Source organism: Bufo bufo, chromosome 1, assembly GCF_905171765.1.
Source record: "Bufo bufo chromosome 1, aBufBuf1.1, whole genome shotgun sequence".
Taxonomy (NCBI): Eukaryota; Metazoa; Chordata; class Amphibia; order Anura; family Bufonidae; genus Bufo; species Bufo bufo.
The window spans coordinates 217,553,521-217,570,263 of record NC_053389.1 but is presented as its reverse complement, the minus strand read 5'-3'; the positions used below and the strand labels follow the sequence as shown (position 1 = coordinate 217,570,263).

The following is a 16,743-nucleotide window of genomic DNA, read 5'->3' as shown; positions in this document are numbered from 1 at the left end:
TTCCGCGACAAAAAGCTGCCGACAGCCATGTTGTATTTGGATGCCATTGTTTTCGGTGCGAGGCCATGCTCCGCTTCATCAGGCTGCGGTTTATAGCCACGACCATGACAAGAACATGTCCTTTCATGGCGCGGTATACACATGGAAACCGGGTAGAGTTAATAGTCACAGTGTAACATGACTCATTGGGGCTAAATAGCAAGCCGGTCCGGAACATTCAAACTGTAAAACTACAGGGGGAAAAAACTGTATACGTGGCAGATTTTGCCTTTGCAAAGTTCACTTCGTGAACTAGCCCTTACAAGACACAGCTCTGATAACTGCACTGTAAGGATATGTTCACACGGTTGATTTTTCAATTGAAAAGAACATTGTGGAAGGCAGAATATCTGTTTTTCAAAAACCATGCTAAGGTATCCAAAGGCCTAACAGTGGCCTCCCAGTCCTGCCATGTACAGGCAGACATGTTCAGTGTCTTTAGGTGATGAAAGTTTACAAAAAATCCTCCCAAAATCACTTCTGATCTTCCAAAACATAGAATGAAAAGTGATATGTACCTCAAAATTGTACCCCTGAAAACTACTGTTCTTCCTGTGAAAAAATAAGGCTACTTTCACACTAGCTGTTTTTGTGGATCCGACATGGATCTGCAAAAACGCTTCCGTTACAATAATATAACCGCATGCATCCGTCATGAACAGATCCAATTGTATTATGTCTTCTATAGCCATGACTGATCCGTCTTGAACACCATTGAACGTCAAGGGGGAGCAGATCAGTTTTTTCTATTGTGTCAGAGAAAACTGATCCGTCCCCATTGACTTACATTGTGTTCCAGGACGGATCCGTTTGGCTTCGCTTTGTCAGGCGGACAGCAAAACGCTGCAGGCAGCGTTTTAGTGTCCGCCTCCAGAGCGGAATGGTGACTGAATGGAGGCAAACTGATGCATTCTGAACTGATCCTTTTCCATTCAGAAAACTGATCCGTTTTGGACTGCTTTTGAAAGCCCTGAACGGATCTCGCAAACGGAAAGCCAAAACGCTAGTGTGAAAGTAGCTTTAAGCCCCATACAGCTCCGTCAACCGAAAAAAAGAATGCTTGTGCTTAAACACCTTTCCAACAGCCGTCGTACATGCAAGGCAGAAGTCGGGACTTTAAAGATGGTGCCCGGGGTTTCTGCTGTTTTAAACAAAAATATGCTATTGAAAAATACAACTCATCCCACAAAAAAAACCTAAACAGCGACATAGATGGTATGACTTTTGGTATGTGACAATAAAAGAGCAAAAAAACATTGCTCCGTCCTTATGTATTTCCAGTACTGCAGCTTACCAAAACAAAGAAATCCAGTACCACACTCCCAGCAGATCATTTTTTAGCACAAGGGCTTCTCTCAGGGATGTGTCCGGCCCCAGGCCTGTACGCATCTGGATGGGGTAATATGCGTTGCTGCAGCCATTCTCTAGCCTTAGCAGTGCTGGGTCATGTGGTGACACGTTAGCGCTAAGGCCAGCACATGTGAGCCTATCAGCTATCGGTTTCCTGGCATAAATCATTATAAATGTCAGGTTTTTTATAAAGTGCTGCAAGTGGACGAAAGTACCAAAAAGTCAAATTTTTCCAATAAAAAATAATAGTTTAGCCCAAGCAGAATTCAGGTAGCAGGCCGAAGGGGAATTCTGCTTTAACCCTTAATATCTCAGGCTGTGTGGCAGCTACACATGTGACCTGGACATGGCTTTAAAACAAGACAAGGATTCATGGTTCTAGCTACTATAAAACCGCTGATACTGGTATTAGAACCTGGTCCCAGTGAAAGCTGCAGAAATCTGCTGCACTCATTCCTCACTTGATTTCCAAAGACTGTGTATATCCAGTTTTATGGCAGCTAACAGTGAGAGAAAGCTTTTAAACTAGACCACCGTCACTAGAGAGAGCCTGGCTCCTGCATAGGGCTGGATGGCACAGAGGGGTAGCAATAAAATAGCTGTAAGGTATTTTTCCTGGCTTTGGCTACATGGGATAAAACGATTTTTGCAAAAAAAAAAGAACCCCACAAAACTCAAAGTATTAAAAAAACATTGGTATTTTTGTAGGGAAAGGTGGCAACCCTAGATACGTTGTGTCTATAACCAACCATAGTATACTTAAGGCGTATTCCCATCTTGGACATTTGGAGTATATTGCTAAGATATGCCCCCAATGTCTGATAGGCATGGCTCCCACCTCAAAGTGCCAGAGGGCGCACCACGCATGCGTGGCTACCCTCTATTAATTTTCTATGGAACTGCAAAAAATAGTTGTGCCGGCTTGGCTATTTCCGTAAGACCCATAAAAGTGAATGGAGCGGTGGCCACGCTTGCACAGTGCTTTTTTCATTCATTTGAATGAGACTTCCATAGAAATGAATGAGGACGGGCGCGCATGTACTGTGCGCCCACTGGCATTTTGCGGGCTTCGTTCTAAGTATAGGTATATTAGAGGTGGGACCCACACCTATCAGATATTGGGGACATATCCTAGTAATATGCCAAGAATATCCAAAATGAGCCAATCCCTTTAATACATTTATAGGTCACAGAAAACAATGTAAAAATAAAGCTATAAAACAATTCCAGGAATGTGTTTACCTACGAAAAGCAATAAAAAATGGTACCAATGAAAACTACAAATTGTCCTACAAAAAAAACAAGCCTCCACACAGGTAAATAAAATTTTCTGCTTCCGGGAATGTGGAGACACAAATTATTATTTTTTGTAAAAACAACTAAATATTGAAATTGCTGTTTCTGGATTTTTACACTGAACACGAGAAATCCAAAGGGTATGAATAATTGATGATTTCATCTATGAGTACTGACTCGCTCCACTTTTGTTTTTTCGTTTTTTGTTGTTATATTTGAGTAGCATTTTGCATGCATTTTAAGAAAGCCATTGGAGGCAGCTCTAGCTTGGAGCTGATTATTATTCAGCACCTGGCTGGGGGCGTGCCTCATGGCAAAAGAGGAGTTTTAAACCAGAGTATGTGATAACACAATGTGGTCATGATTAAAACGTACAGTCGAAACGTGTAGACCTTGCCTGTCTGGTCAGCCTATGGATTTTATAATGAAGAAATTGGAATTTATCCTGAGCCTGCGGCTGGATTTATTTCTACTGTTCTGATTAGCTCCAGGAATATTGTACACTTGAGAAACTGGACAGAACTGGCAAGAATTAATACAACTACACAGACATCCTATAGTAAATACTATGAGGATTCTTATACCAGTGGACAAAATTTTACCCAACCGCACTTCACTTCTCACAATTAGAACATCATCTGATCAACTACATTTCTCCCCACCAGAGAACCTACTAAGGATATCCCTTTTCCCAGCCAGAGCATATACTGAAGATTTTACTACTTACAACCAGAGCATCTACTGCAGACAAAACTGTCCAAACTAGAGGATATACTAGGCAACTACATTTCTCCCAATCAGAGCATCTTCTGAGGACACCACTTCTTCCAATCTGTCCGTTTTCTGAACATCTACATTCCTACTAACTGGAGAATCTTCCTAGGGCATCAGTTTTTCCAACTAGAGGATCTACCAAGAACATCACTTTATCCCAACCTGAGCATCTACTGAGCACATTACTTCTCACACCCTGAGCATCTACTGAACACACTACTTCTTACAACCTGAGAATCTACTGAGCACATCACTTCTCACAACCAGAACATCTGAACAATTACATTTCTTCCCACCAGAGCATCTACTAAGAATATCGCTTTTCTGAGCCAGAGCATCTACTGAGGATCTCCAACTTCACAACCAGAGCATCTACTGAGGACCTTAACATCATTATTACAGGCAAGGAAAACCTAAAATACAGCTGAGAACACAGAACACGTTCATTGTATCTAGCTTCCTCAGTTCTGACATAACTCCCATCATTTAAAGTTAATTACCACTCCCATCCCTCACTTATAAACATTGTTATGGCTTGTGATTCAGCTGATAAAGGTAGTGTATCTGTCCAGAACATCTGCAGGAGCACAGATACAGCCGCAGCTCCTGTCCCATGTTGTGGTTTTCCTCATTTTCTGTCTCTTTTTAATATTGTCAAATGATGATTTGCCACATGAGGCTCTCACTGTAGTGTGTCATGTGACCGGTAAAGCATTTACATTAAAGGGGTTCTCCGGGAATTATGAAAATACTTAATTACTTTATTGTAAATATATTCTCAAATACCTTTCATTATTTATAATGGCTCGTTTTGTCTGGGGAGCAATCATCAGGGGAAACAAAATGGCCGTTGTCCCATTAGTTCACACAAAACCTTTTCTAATAACACATGAGGACAAGTTACAATCTCTGGGGAATTTAGTTCATGAGGAGACATGAAGTAGAGAGAGGATGCACAGGACAGGCTGTGGTAATGGAGACTGCATACAAGTGCTGCTGCTCATTAGCCACACCTCACCCTGTATTCAGACTCCTGATTCCTGACAATCTGAGAGGAGGATGAGGCAGCACTATGGCTCATTGTGGTGAAGTAACTTGTCCTCCTGTGTGATTAGGACAGGTTTTATGTATACTGATAGGACGGCTGCCATTTTATTTCTCCTAATGATTGCTCCCTAGACAAAACAAACAAAGCCCCTCTAAGTAATAAAAGGTATTTGTAAATATATTTATTATAAATATTGAAGTATTTTTTATTTATTTTTTATTCCTGGAGAACCCCTTTTAAATATGTTGATGTAAATAAGCAGATGATATAAGGGTGATTGAAAAGGTGATTTTTATAGTAATGATTGAAAAAAGATAATGGGCATGATAGAAATGCAGATGATTGAGAAGGTGAAGATCTCTGTATGTTAAGCTATATTTAATGATACATTTTTGTGTTTCTAGAAACAAAAATCTGAGTTTATTGCAAGGCAGATAGAGTCAAATGTGACTGCGCCCAGCCCCCCTCCAACTCCAGTTCCTGCCCCTCCAGGAATATCCATACCTGTATCAAGGTCATATCCATCAGGAAATCTTGTTAGCCGACAAAGCAGCACTTCCAGTGAAAGTGGGGGAAATGGAGTACGAGATCCCCAAGGGGCCAAGCCAAGTGATTGTAAGTTCTCGTGTATTTCATAGTGTTTATACTATAAATGTATAGCATATGGTGTGGTGCAGGGGTTATACTGTATATTGTACACTGTGGTGTAGAGGTTATACTCAGCATAATACGGAATGGTATAGAAAAGTTTGGAGGTGAAACTAGAAGACACAGATGAGCCATCATACACTTCCTTCTAAGAACAGCAGTTTCAATAACCAGCATGTTAGTGCTTCTATCTTAACAGGGACAAATAATCAGAAAATTACTGAATATTTAAATTAGGTTTTTAATTTAAACAGTATTCCATTATTTTATGACTCCCTATAAGCATCTAGAAACGTTACAGTTTTTACATTGGCCATGATAGTAGTCCAAATAGGCTTCCAGTTCCTGTTTTCTGCAGCTTACTTTTCAGCTTTGCTTTGTAGACTGGGAAGTGTTAGCAGCAGGTGGACGTGTTAATGACTGTTCTATTGTACTGTTGGAGGCCTAAATAAGGCAAAGAAGTAACACTATTCACACGTATGTCTCTGTATGAACCACTCTGTCTCTCTGGTCCTTGGGAGAAACGTTGTACTCCATTACTTCCTGGGACTAATGTGTGACATTTCTCGTTCAATTGACTCCCAATAAACCTCATAACCCTGGCTTCACTGTCTATACACAGACTTTCACTGTGCTTCCATTATGGCCTCCCCTATACAGACAATACTGGAAGGAAGTATGTGCCTCTAATATAGCTGTCCCTATATAAGGAAGGGTTCGCCTCAAATATGTCTGCACTATCCAGGCAATACATCATATAGCTTGCAATCATTAGTTTTCTTCTACAGACAGAAATTTCATGAATGATACTAACTCTATGTAGATGAGACTGTCCAAGTGTTTATCTGCTGTAGACCTGCACTAAATCAGATTAATAAAAAAAAAAAATTTAACTGTTAATCTCAGAGGTTTTTCTTTATGATTTGGTGCTGAGGGCGCAGAGCTGACCTAAGGGTGTCAATTAGATCCCCTTCCGGACACCAGTCTGTCTATGCAGCATATTATCATGTGGGTCAGGATCCTGTAGAAGATCACTGTAGTTATCATATGTATATCAGATCATGGCATCAGATGTTGAACTGTGACAGAACTATCCATGAGACGAGAGTAACTTCAAGGTGAAATGGTGACAACCTATTCCCCAGCCTTGCAGATGGTGCTCACTGCAGGTGATAACCTATCTTCCATATGCTGGCTCCTGATTGATAGTTGCTTACCTTAGTAGTTTTAGAGACTTTTTATGATACGTTTTGTTTTCTTCTCTAGGGAGAAAGTCTCAGATGGAAGAAGTTCAGGATGAATTAGTTCATAGACTAACCATCGGACGCAGTGCAGCACAGAAAAAATTCACTGTCCCTCGGCAAAATTCACCTGCTGTCAATATATCCTACAGTTCATCTGCTTTGGATGTGAAAACATGGCTGCTTGCAAAGGGATTCAGTTCTGTGTATGTCCCTATTGTTTTAATGCAGCTTCATTTGCTTATTAGTGAGGAAAAGTTGAGACACAGGCAACTGGAAATAAAGCCTAAAGGGAGCCTGCCCCCAGGAAATGAATGTAATGATACCTTTCACTTAGCGATCCATTGCTTTATTCTGGAGAAAAAGTACTTTTAATCCATATATAAATGAGGCCTAAGTGCACTTAGGGTAGGCCAAAACCACTTTGTGCACCCTTGCTCCTCCTTCTTTCTTTGCCAGCCACTGCCTCTGCTTGATTGATAGGGCTACACAAGAGAACTATACAGGAACCTGGTCCTGACAGTCAAGAAGGTTTAGAATGTCGGCTGAATGTGTATGTGTATTTATTGGGAAGAAGGAAGAAAAACGCTGGATCTGGTGAATTGGGCATTTACTTTGCCCAATCCTCCACACCCCCAAACATAATCTGTCAGGAGCTCCCCACACACATTAAACTGTCGGATGAACCTACTGGAAACAGCGGGTTCGGTAGACAATCACTAATGTGTGAGGGGGCCTATAGTGCCTGTAATCCCATTCACATGTGTCCCCTGCTTTACAGAACCATTGATTGTCTGGGAGTGTTAACCGGAGCGCAGCTCTTCTCACTCACAAAAGACGAGTTAAAGACCGTCTGTCCGGAGGGGCCTAGAGTCTACAATCAGGTGATGCTGCAGAAAGCAGCTCTGCAGGTAAAATGTGTGTCTAGAACATGTACTCATTGATAGATATTTACATTCCTCTTATATTGAGAGCTTTTTATTGCAGTAGAGCATGGCTTGAGCTGGCTATACACATTGGATATGGTAGCCTGGTACAGGTCCTTCTGCCCCCCCCCCCCCCTACTCCTAGTACAGGTCCTTTTCCTCTCCACTGCTCCCAGTTCAGAACTTTGTGGTCTTCAGTAGCCTTGGTACAGAACTTTGTGGTCTTCAGTGGCCTTGGTACAGGTCCTTGTAGTCCCCATTACTCTTTGTACAGGTTATTTTGCTCTCCACTGCTCCCAGTTCAGAACCTTGTGGTATTCAGTGGCCTTGGTGCAGGTTCTTGTGCTCCCACTGCTCCTAGTACAGGTACTTTTGCTCTCCACTGCTCTCAGTACCAGACCTTGTGGTCTTCAGTGTCTCCCAATACAGAACATTCTGGTCTCTACAGCACTTGGAAGCGTTTACAGTATTAAACTGTTTCCTTCAGGCACTGCACCTTTCTTAACGGTAAGTCTTGGTTGCTAGATGGAAAAATACAGGTGATTTGCTTGGACATATTCATATTACTGGCCCCAGTACAGACCACAGTGGTTGGTTAGTTTTTTGAATATATACCATTTAAACTACTGGTGATGTAGCAAAAAATATTCTTTGTTTCATGGCCAATGACGAGCCTGTAACTATAGGACTTATCTGGAGTAAACTCTCATCCTCCTCTATTCCAGGAAGGGAATGGAAGTTCCGAGCTGTTGGAAATTATGAGAAAGCGCCAAGAGAAGATTAATGCTGCTGCCATTGATTCCGGGGTGGAATCTTTTGATGAAGGAAACAATCACTAACTTTCTGCATTTTTAATTCCTTCATGTTGCCAATTTAGTTGCACAGTTTGGTTGCTGGACTCGTTTCATGGTCACATTTTCCTTGTTTGTTTGATTCTCCAGACAGATGATCATTTCTTGAAGGGGAGTTGGCACATTCCAACCTGATCTACCTGATAGGTCCATATTGGTAAACAAGAGGCTTAGGTCTCCTTCTACCCTGTGGGTGGGGGGTTTGTCTGCTGAAGATCAATGACTGATGCAGGTGGATCTGAACAATGGGGCCTCCATAGTATTGAATACTATGATGAAAATAGAAGCTTCTTTGAAGATGGCCAGGTCTGTCCTCTCTTGTGTCTGCTGCAGTATTAGACGTTCTGCCATTTTACGTGGCTTTGTCATTGCAGGAACAGTCTGGAAAGTTGGAGCCATGTTTGTATTCCTTGTAAATTTGTCTTCTATGAATAAAGGTTTAGATCGTTATTGAGTAAATTATAAATATAAATTATTTTTCTGAGGTTTTTGATGAGTAAAGTGTTTTTACTGACCTGATCTTCATGTGTCTTATGTAACTATAACAACAAATCATCATGTGATGAAAAGGCTTGTGTGTGGCTGTAAAGACATGGATGCGAACATAGAGAAGGTGTGCGCATGTTGCTATAGACAGGTGTTGTGCAAATATAGATGTTGGTGCAGATGTGGATGGGTAGGTGTTGTGTAGAGACATGGGTGCAGATATTATTGATTATTATTGAGTTTATGTAGCTCAAGCGTTTAAATTGCACATGTTCTCCAGGATAAAAATGGCTGCTAAAAGGAATAGGACCTCACGTGCACCATACAATAATCTCCATGTGCTTGAGATGACAGCGCTAGCCACAGGTACAAGATATCTGATCATTGTTACCCCAGGTCTCAGTCCACATTAGGCTAGGCTACATGGAGATCTTCACCGCGGCACCTGTCTCACAATCAAAGATTGCTGTGTAGCAGTGTATCCATTGAGTGGGCTCACTACATGACACACTAGTTGTCGTGACCCCAGAATCGCAAAGAAAAACAATTGGATTTTTTATTTATTTTTTTGTTCTGGGCTCATGGCAACTTGCAAGTTGCGCTGCAACTACATTCAATTCAGTGGCTGCACTGCTACACAGTGAGCTTTAGTTGTGTGAGTGGCAATCTTGGGTGCGACTTGCAGGGCAGCCATAAAAATAAATGGCGTCGCAGCAAGACTCCCATGTTTGCTGTGACTGTGACCCCAGAATCACAAAAAATCCACCCCTGCTGGATATTTAGTGATTCTGCTGTTGCGGCAATAAATTTTTGCGATCCCTGTTTGCGTGACACCTTTCATGCCCAAGTTCACTGTGTGGCCCTAGCCTAAATATGCACAGGAATAAGCAGACTCATTATCTCCATCTCCAGGAGGAGAACTGGCAGTTATTTTTCTTTCCTTTTGATCGTCTTCTCATGTATACCAGTAATCCTCTCCCCTAATTGTTCTTGGAATACAGCTGCAAGAAAAAGTAAGTGAACCTTATGGAATTATCTGGATTTCTGACTGTGGTCTGATTGTTATGGAAGTCACAAGACGAACACGCTCTAAAGCAGGCATCCTCAAACCGCGGCCCTCCAGCTGTTGTAAAACTGCAACTCCCACAATGCCTTGCTGTAGGCTGATACCTGTAGGCTGTTCGGGCATGCTGGGAGTTGTAGTTTTGCGACAGCTGGAGGGCTGCAGTTTGAGGATGCCTGCTCTAAAGGAACAATTACACCGCCCAATTATCGGGAACAAACATTCCTACAAACATTCATTCCCGATAATCTGCCCATGTAAAGGTGCTGCAGATCACCGGGGCGAAATTATCTTTGGTGTGGACACCTCAATCATCGTTTTGGTTCATGAATATTTTTGGGATGCCTTATGTGCACAGACCACTTTAGGTCATGCCACAGCATCTCTATACAGTTAAAGGGGTCGTTTTTTTGTTTGTTTTTACTTTTTTATATTTCAATGATTAGTCTCAACTGCGATGTGTCCTCAAGGCAGCAGCTCACTGCAGGATCACATGGTGCTTGGGGGGGGGTATGTCACCACTGTGTCGGTCATTGGTTGCGACGATGTACTTGACCACATCCATCAAAAAGTTTACAGAATGGGACAGGAAGACCAGTGAAAGAAGCGGCAGAGACCAGGCTGGGGTTAACATATTTTAAAAAGTTAAACCAAAAACTGGCATCCCCTTTAAGATCAAGACTCTGACTTGGCCATTCAAAAACACATCAATGCGCTTCTCCCAGTATAATCCCTTTGTTGGCACATAAATACACAAGAGGGTTAAGCTTGGGAATAAACTGCTACTGTGTGGCTGATGGGGTAGCTCTGAGAATGCAGGAGCCGCGTCAGCAGCATTAATATGTCAAGTTCCCTAGTTTGGATAAATAATGTAACTTCTAAGGTAAAAGAAAGTGGGGGACATTTATGAAAGTTTTTACACAACTATTGTACGGTAAGTCGCTAATTATAGTGCATGTCATATTTGCCCCATAATTTGCAGATTTTTAGGCTGCTTGCCACTTTTCTAAAGTGGTGTTAAAGCGGTGGGGCTTGACTCTGCCTGCTGGATTTACTATAACTTACGCCAGAAACTGAGTTATAGCTCAAGTGAGTTTCTGGCACACGGATTGCTAGAGATGCAACAAATTTATTGAGGCAGTTGCATTTTCGTTTTTTTAGTCCCTGCCTTCTTGGAGCCATAAATTATTATTTTTTGTTTACATAGCCATATGAGGGCTTGATTTTTGCTGGACAAGTTGTACTTTCTATTGGCACCATTTAATATTGCATAGGATGTCGTGGGAAGCTGGAACAAAAATCCAAAGTGGGTTGATATTGGAAAAAAATGCAATTCTGCCACAGTATTGTAGGCCTTGTTTTTACTGCAGTTCACTATACGGTACAACGGACTTGTGCTTTTGTTTTTCCATTTCAGTACGATTACAAGGAAACCACATGTGTATAGTTTTTCTTGTATTTTAATACTGAAATTTTTTTTTTTTTTATCTCATTGCTATATTCTGACCCCCATAGGCTTTTTTTTTTTTTCTTTTTTTTTTTATAGTTACTTCTACGGAGCTGTGTAAGGGCTCATTTGTTGTTGAGTTGTACTTTTCAGTGATGTGATTTTGGAGTGTGTATGCCTTTTTGATTACTTTTATTAAATTTGTGGGGGGAGGTCAAGTGATGAAAAAATTGCATATTGGCCATTTACAATAATTTTTTTCCTGTATGGGCATTTTTGGACACACTGATGCGTTTTTTTTATTTATAAAATTATTATACAAGGATAAGGCATTGCAAAGTAGAAATAAAACCGTAATCTATATAAACAATAAAGAAAAGAAACTGCCTTCTCTCCACAGCTTCGTGTACAGTAATACATCTAGTGCAGAAGTATTCAAGTATAGCATCACAACCACTAGGTGGCATCAAATGAGTCCCATGAATCCCAAACCTTGTGGTTCTAAAATCTTTGATTCGGGTATAGAAGTCCGGTTTCGATGGTGCAGTTGGTCTCTTCCAAAGCAATGCAATAAGACATTTAGCAGTCATTAAGATGTGAAAGAGCATCCCTTTCGAAGGCATATTGACAACAAAAGTAAAAGTTAAGCTCTATCGATGGAGGAGTGAACTTGGCAATGATACCACCTCCACCCAAAATTGAACAATCAATGGGCACGACCAATATACAAGTCATGACCGCAAGTGTTCGCACCCCTGACATTTTTACAGAAAAGTATTTCTCCCAGAAAATTATTGCAATTACACTTTGGTTATACACATTTATTCCCTTTGTGTGTACTGGAACAACACAAAAATCGGAGGAAAAAAAGCAAAAATTATGTAATTTCACGCAAAACTCCAAAAATTTGCTGGACAAATTTACTGGCACCCTCAACTTAATATTTGGTTGCACACCCTTTGGAAGAAATAACTGAAATCAATTGCTCAAGGTCTCTCATATTTGAAGGGTGCCTTCTCCCAACAGCAATTTTAAGATCTCTCCACAGGTGTTCAATGGGATTTAGATCCGGATTCCTTGCTGTCCACTTAAAAACTCTCCAGCGCTTTGTTCCCATCCATTGTTGGGTGCTTCTTGAAATATGGTTGGTGACATTGTCCTGCTGGGTTTGTATCCTGTCCTAGGACACAAACCCAGCTTTCTGATACTGGGCCCCATATTGTGACCCAAAATCCTTTGGTAATCTTAAGATTTCATGATGCCTTGTACACAGTCAAGGCACATATTGCCAGAGGCAGCAAAACAACCCCAAAACCTCTTTAAACCTCCACCATATTTTACTGTAGGTACTGTGTTCTTTTCTTTTTAGGCCTCATTCTATTTTTGGTGAACAGTAGAATGATGTGCTTTACCAAGAAGCTCTATCTTGGTCTTATCTGTCCACAAGACGTTCCCTGAAGGATTTTGGCTTACTCATGTACATTTTGGCAAACTGCAATCTAGCTTTATGTCTCAGTGGGGTCCTCCTGGGTCTCCTGCCATAGCATTTAATTCAAATGTCGATGGATAGTTCACGCTGACACTGATGCACCCTGTGCCTGCAGGACAGCTTGAATCTCTTTGAAACTTGGTTGGAGCTGCTTATCCACCATCCGGACTATACTGCGTTGCAATCTGTCGTCAATTTGTTTCTTCTGTCCAGAAGGATTACCTACAGTGCCATGGGTTGCAAACTTTTTGATTATGTTGTGCACCATGGACAAAGAAACATCAAGATCTCTGGAGATGGACTTGTAACCTTTAGGCTACTTTCACACTAGCGTTCGGGGCTCCGCTTGTGAGCTCCGTTTGAAGGGGCTCACAAGCGGCCCCTAACGCATCCGTCCAGCCCTAATGCATTCTGAGTGGAGGCGGATCCGCTCAGAATGCATCAGTCTGGCGGCATTCAGCCTCCGCTCCGCTCAGCAGGCGGACACCTGAACGTTGCTTGCAGCGTTCGGGTGTCCGCCTGGCCGCGCGGAGGCAAGCGGATCCGTCCAGACTTACAATGTAAGTCAATGGGGACGGATCCGTTTGAAGATGACACAATATGGCTCAATCTTCAAACGGATCCGCCCCCGTTGACTTTCAATGTAAAGTCTGGACGGATCCGTTCAGGCTACTTTCACACTTATAAAGTTATAATGCAGACGGATCCGTTCTGAACGGATACAAACGTCTGCATTATAGGAGCGGATCCGTCTGATGAAACATCAGACGGACCCGCTCTGAACGCTAGTGTGAAAGTAGCCTTAGATTGTTAATATTTTTCAACAATTTTGGTTCTCAAGTCCTCAGACAGTTCTCTTCTTTCTGTTCTCCATGCTTAGTGTGGCACACACAGACACACAATGCAAAGATTGAATCGACTTCTCTTTTTATCTGATTCCAGGTATGATTTTTATATTACCCACACCTGTTACTTGCCACAGGTGAGTTTGAACGAGCATCACATGCTTGAAACAAAGTTGTTTACCCACAATTTTATAAAGGTGGCAAAAATTTTGTCTGGCCCATTTTTGGAGTCCTGTGCGAAATTTATGTCCAATTTTCCTTTTTTTTCTGTTTTTGTGTTCCAATACACACAAAGAAAATAAATGTGTGATTTGCAATAACTTTCTGGGAGAAATACCTCATTTTTCTGGAAGAACTTAAGGGGTGCAAACACTTGCAGCCATGACTTGGATGGTATCATGATGTCAATATTTGATTCTCTTAAAGCTAGTACATAGGGAGATTTTAAGTGCTTGTGACCATATTACTTTCCAGGATTCAAGTGTTCTTTCTCTACCCATCCATTTCTCCCAGTGCAGCATGTATTGATGCTTCTGGTCAGGAGGGTATTCATGTGTGTTTAAGAAGCGTGTAAATTTGGGATTTGAGGCCTTTAGCTCAGGGACCTTTTAAACACATCTTTTCAAAAGGAGTCAGGGAAGGTAGCTATAAAGACCCTATAGAAGTCTGACAGCAGTGCCTAATTTGGTGATATGAAAACATTGCTGATGAAGGCAAGGACCATATATCGACAATTTTATCCCATAAAGAAATCTCCCCAGTGGATGGGTCGAGCAGGTCTATAAAACAAAATAAACCTGCCTCGACCAAGGGAAAACCATGGCTGATGTCTCCTGTTAGCTATATGAGGAGTGTACAAAAAGGATGGGAGGGGAAAATGGAAAGAAGTCAGATGGTATTGCATTCTGCATCTAGGGTCTTTCAAACTTGGAGACTTGTGTGTGCTTTTTACCTCATTGTGCCAATACTGTATGTGAGTGAGCAATTGAAGTCATACTCACAAGTGGTACAAAACCTTATGTTTCTTTTATTTCTTTACTTCATTCGAATATAAAATGGTATATCATGAGGGATGCTGAGACAGACTTCGTTCACACCTCCTCCCCTCCATGCGACGTGTTGGGAGAACACGCCTCCATACAGGTTGACCCCATATCATAGATCCAAGGTGCATAGGGGCAAACCAAAAGTGTACTGAAGTGAAACGCCTATTAAAAAAAATAATGTGGTCTATGAGGCTATATGTCTCAAGTAGGTTGCTAGGTAATAAAGCATATTAGCAAGGGAAATGTCCCCTTTTGGATATCCCAGTGGTCAAGACTAAGGCTACTTTCACACTAGCGTTCAGAGCGGGTCCGTCTGATGTTTCATCAGACGGATCCGCTCCTATAATGCAGACGTTTGTATCCGTTCAGAACTGATCCGTCTGCATTATAACTTAGAAAAATTTCTAAGTGTGAAAGTAGCCTGAACTGATCCGTCCAGACTTTACATTGAAAGTCAATGGGGGCGGATCCGTTTGAAGATTGAGCCATATAGTGTCATCTTCAAACGGATCCGCTTGCCTCCGCACGGCCAGGCGGACACCCGAACGCTGCAAGCAGCGTTCAGGTGTCCGCTCGCTGAGCGGAGCGGAGGCTGAACGCTGGCAGACTGATGCATTCTCAGCGGATCCGCCTCCACTGAGAATGCATTAGGGCTGGACGGATGCGTTCGGGGCCGCTCGTGAGCCCCTTCAAACGGAGCTCACGAGCGGACACCCGAACGCAGGTGTGAAAGTAGCCTAAGACAGGGATTCTATAACGTTTATAGTGCCAAATAAAATTGACGAAGGTGGACTGAATGAACAGATGCAGGTATGTGGACCAGTAATATTTCAAATAGATATAGGTAAATGGGAAGGATAGACCTTTTAATAGTGGCTATTCGGCCTAAAAATGAACCTGGTAAGGGCTTCCATTTCTCCAATATAGAATGTGTGTCCCTGAGCAACTGAGGGTAGTTAGCTTGATATAGGTAAATGAAATGTGCACTCCCAGGTACTTTAGAGAGTTTGTCCTCTAGGCATAAGAGAGGCACTCTTCAGACTATGCAACATGGGTTCCGGAATATTGACCAGAAGGTCTTCCATCTTAGAACCAGTCAATTTATACCCAGAATTTGATGTAGAAGAAAGACAGCTCACCACCTTGTAAATTCTCTTGCACGGGAAGGTATCGCTCCCACTATAAAATCAAAATAAATCCCAGCAGGCGTATATATTTTTTTTCTTCAATGCTTTATTCCATACACAAGCAGAGCCCTTGTAGCACACAGTGGATATTCTGCTGGAGTAGGGTTCACACCCCTATAAACAATAGATTCAGAGACTCCAGCCAAGTAGTATTTAGTGCAATTTCGTTTATTTTGCAAACAAAATGGTGGTTGCTACGGCAAAGTGATGTTTCGGCACATCCGTGCCTTCATCAGACTAGTGCGGAAGTGCCACTAGCTTCTCCTCTCCAGCGGCACTTCCGCATGTCCATCTTTCACTGCATCCACAACTGCGATCTCCTCTTCCTCAAGCGGCACTAGTCTGATGAAGGCACGGATGTGCCGAAACGTCACTTTGCCGTAGCAACCACCATTTTGTTTGCAAAATAAACGAAATTGCACTAAATACTACTTGGCTGGAGTCTCTGAATCTATTATTCCATACACAGATTGATCCATATACAGGACGCGTTTCGTCCCGTCCAGCCTTTTTCAACTGCATGTTTAACAACTGAAGATATTTATAGGCTTAGTCACCTGACCCTGCCAATCAATTTAAACAGGAAATGACATCACAATTAGTATCAACACATTTGAAACACCCTTGCGAATACTACTATGAACAGGTGCCCTTATAAATATTTATAGCAAGAGTCTCCTCCCATCATGATCGTGTCGTAGTAGTCTGCAAGGAAACATATAAAAAATCTAATTAAAAACACATCACCTCATAATCCCTATTCAGACCCTTGGGATATAAAGTATCAAGCGTGTGGATCCAGAACGCCTCCCTTTTGTGTAACAACTTTTTCAGATCCCCCACCTCTCCGTGGTAAATGTACACGCTCAATGACTTGGTATTTCAATTGTGATATGGGATGATTGTGATTATGGAAATGTAACGGTATAGGGAATAAAAGATTCTTGTTCCTTATTGTCGATTTGTGTTTGTTGATCCGGTCTTTTACTTTCTGAATTGTCTCCCCT

At 41.9% G+C, this 16,743-nt stretch overlaps 1 protein-coding gene across 9 annotated transcripts in view; it reads left to right on the top strand.

Moving 5' to 3' along the window:
• EPS8 (epidermal growth factor receptor pathway substrate 8) overlaps positions 1–8,674 on the top strand; it is a 145,083-nt gene extending 136,409 nt beyond the window's left edge. For all 9 annotated transcript variants that reach the window (XM_040435171.1, XM_040435194.1, XM_040435239.1 and 6 more), the window contains 4 exons: positions 4,912–5,122; positions 6,422–6,602; positions 7,178–7,307; positions 8,048–8,674. In XM_040435171.1, coding sequence (XP_040291105.1) covers positions 4,912–5,122; positions 6,422–6,602; positions 7,178–7,307; positions 8,048–8,161 — 636 coding nt within the window. In that variant the 3' untranslated portion in view covers positions 8,162–8,674. The remainder of the gene's footprint in view (positions 1–4,911; positions 5,123–6,421; positions 6,603–7,177; positions 7,308–8,047) is intronic.
• The last annotated feature ends 8,069 nt before the right edge of the window (positions 8,675–16,743 follow it).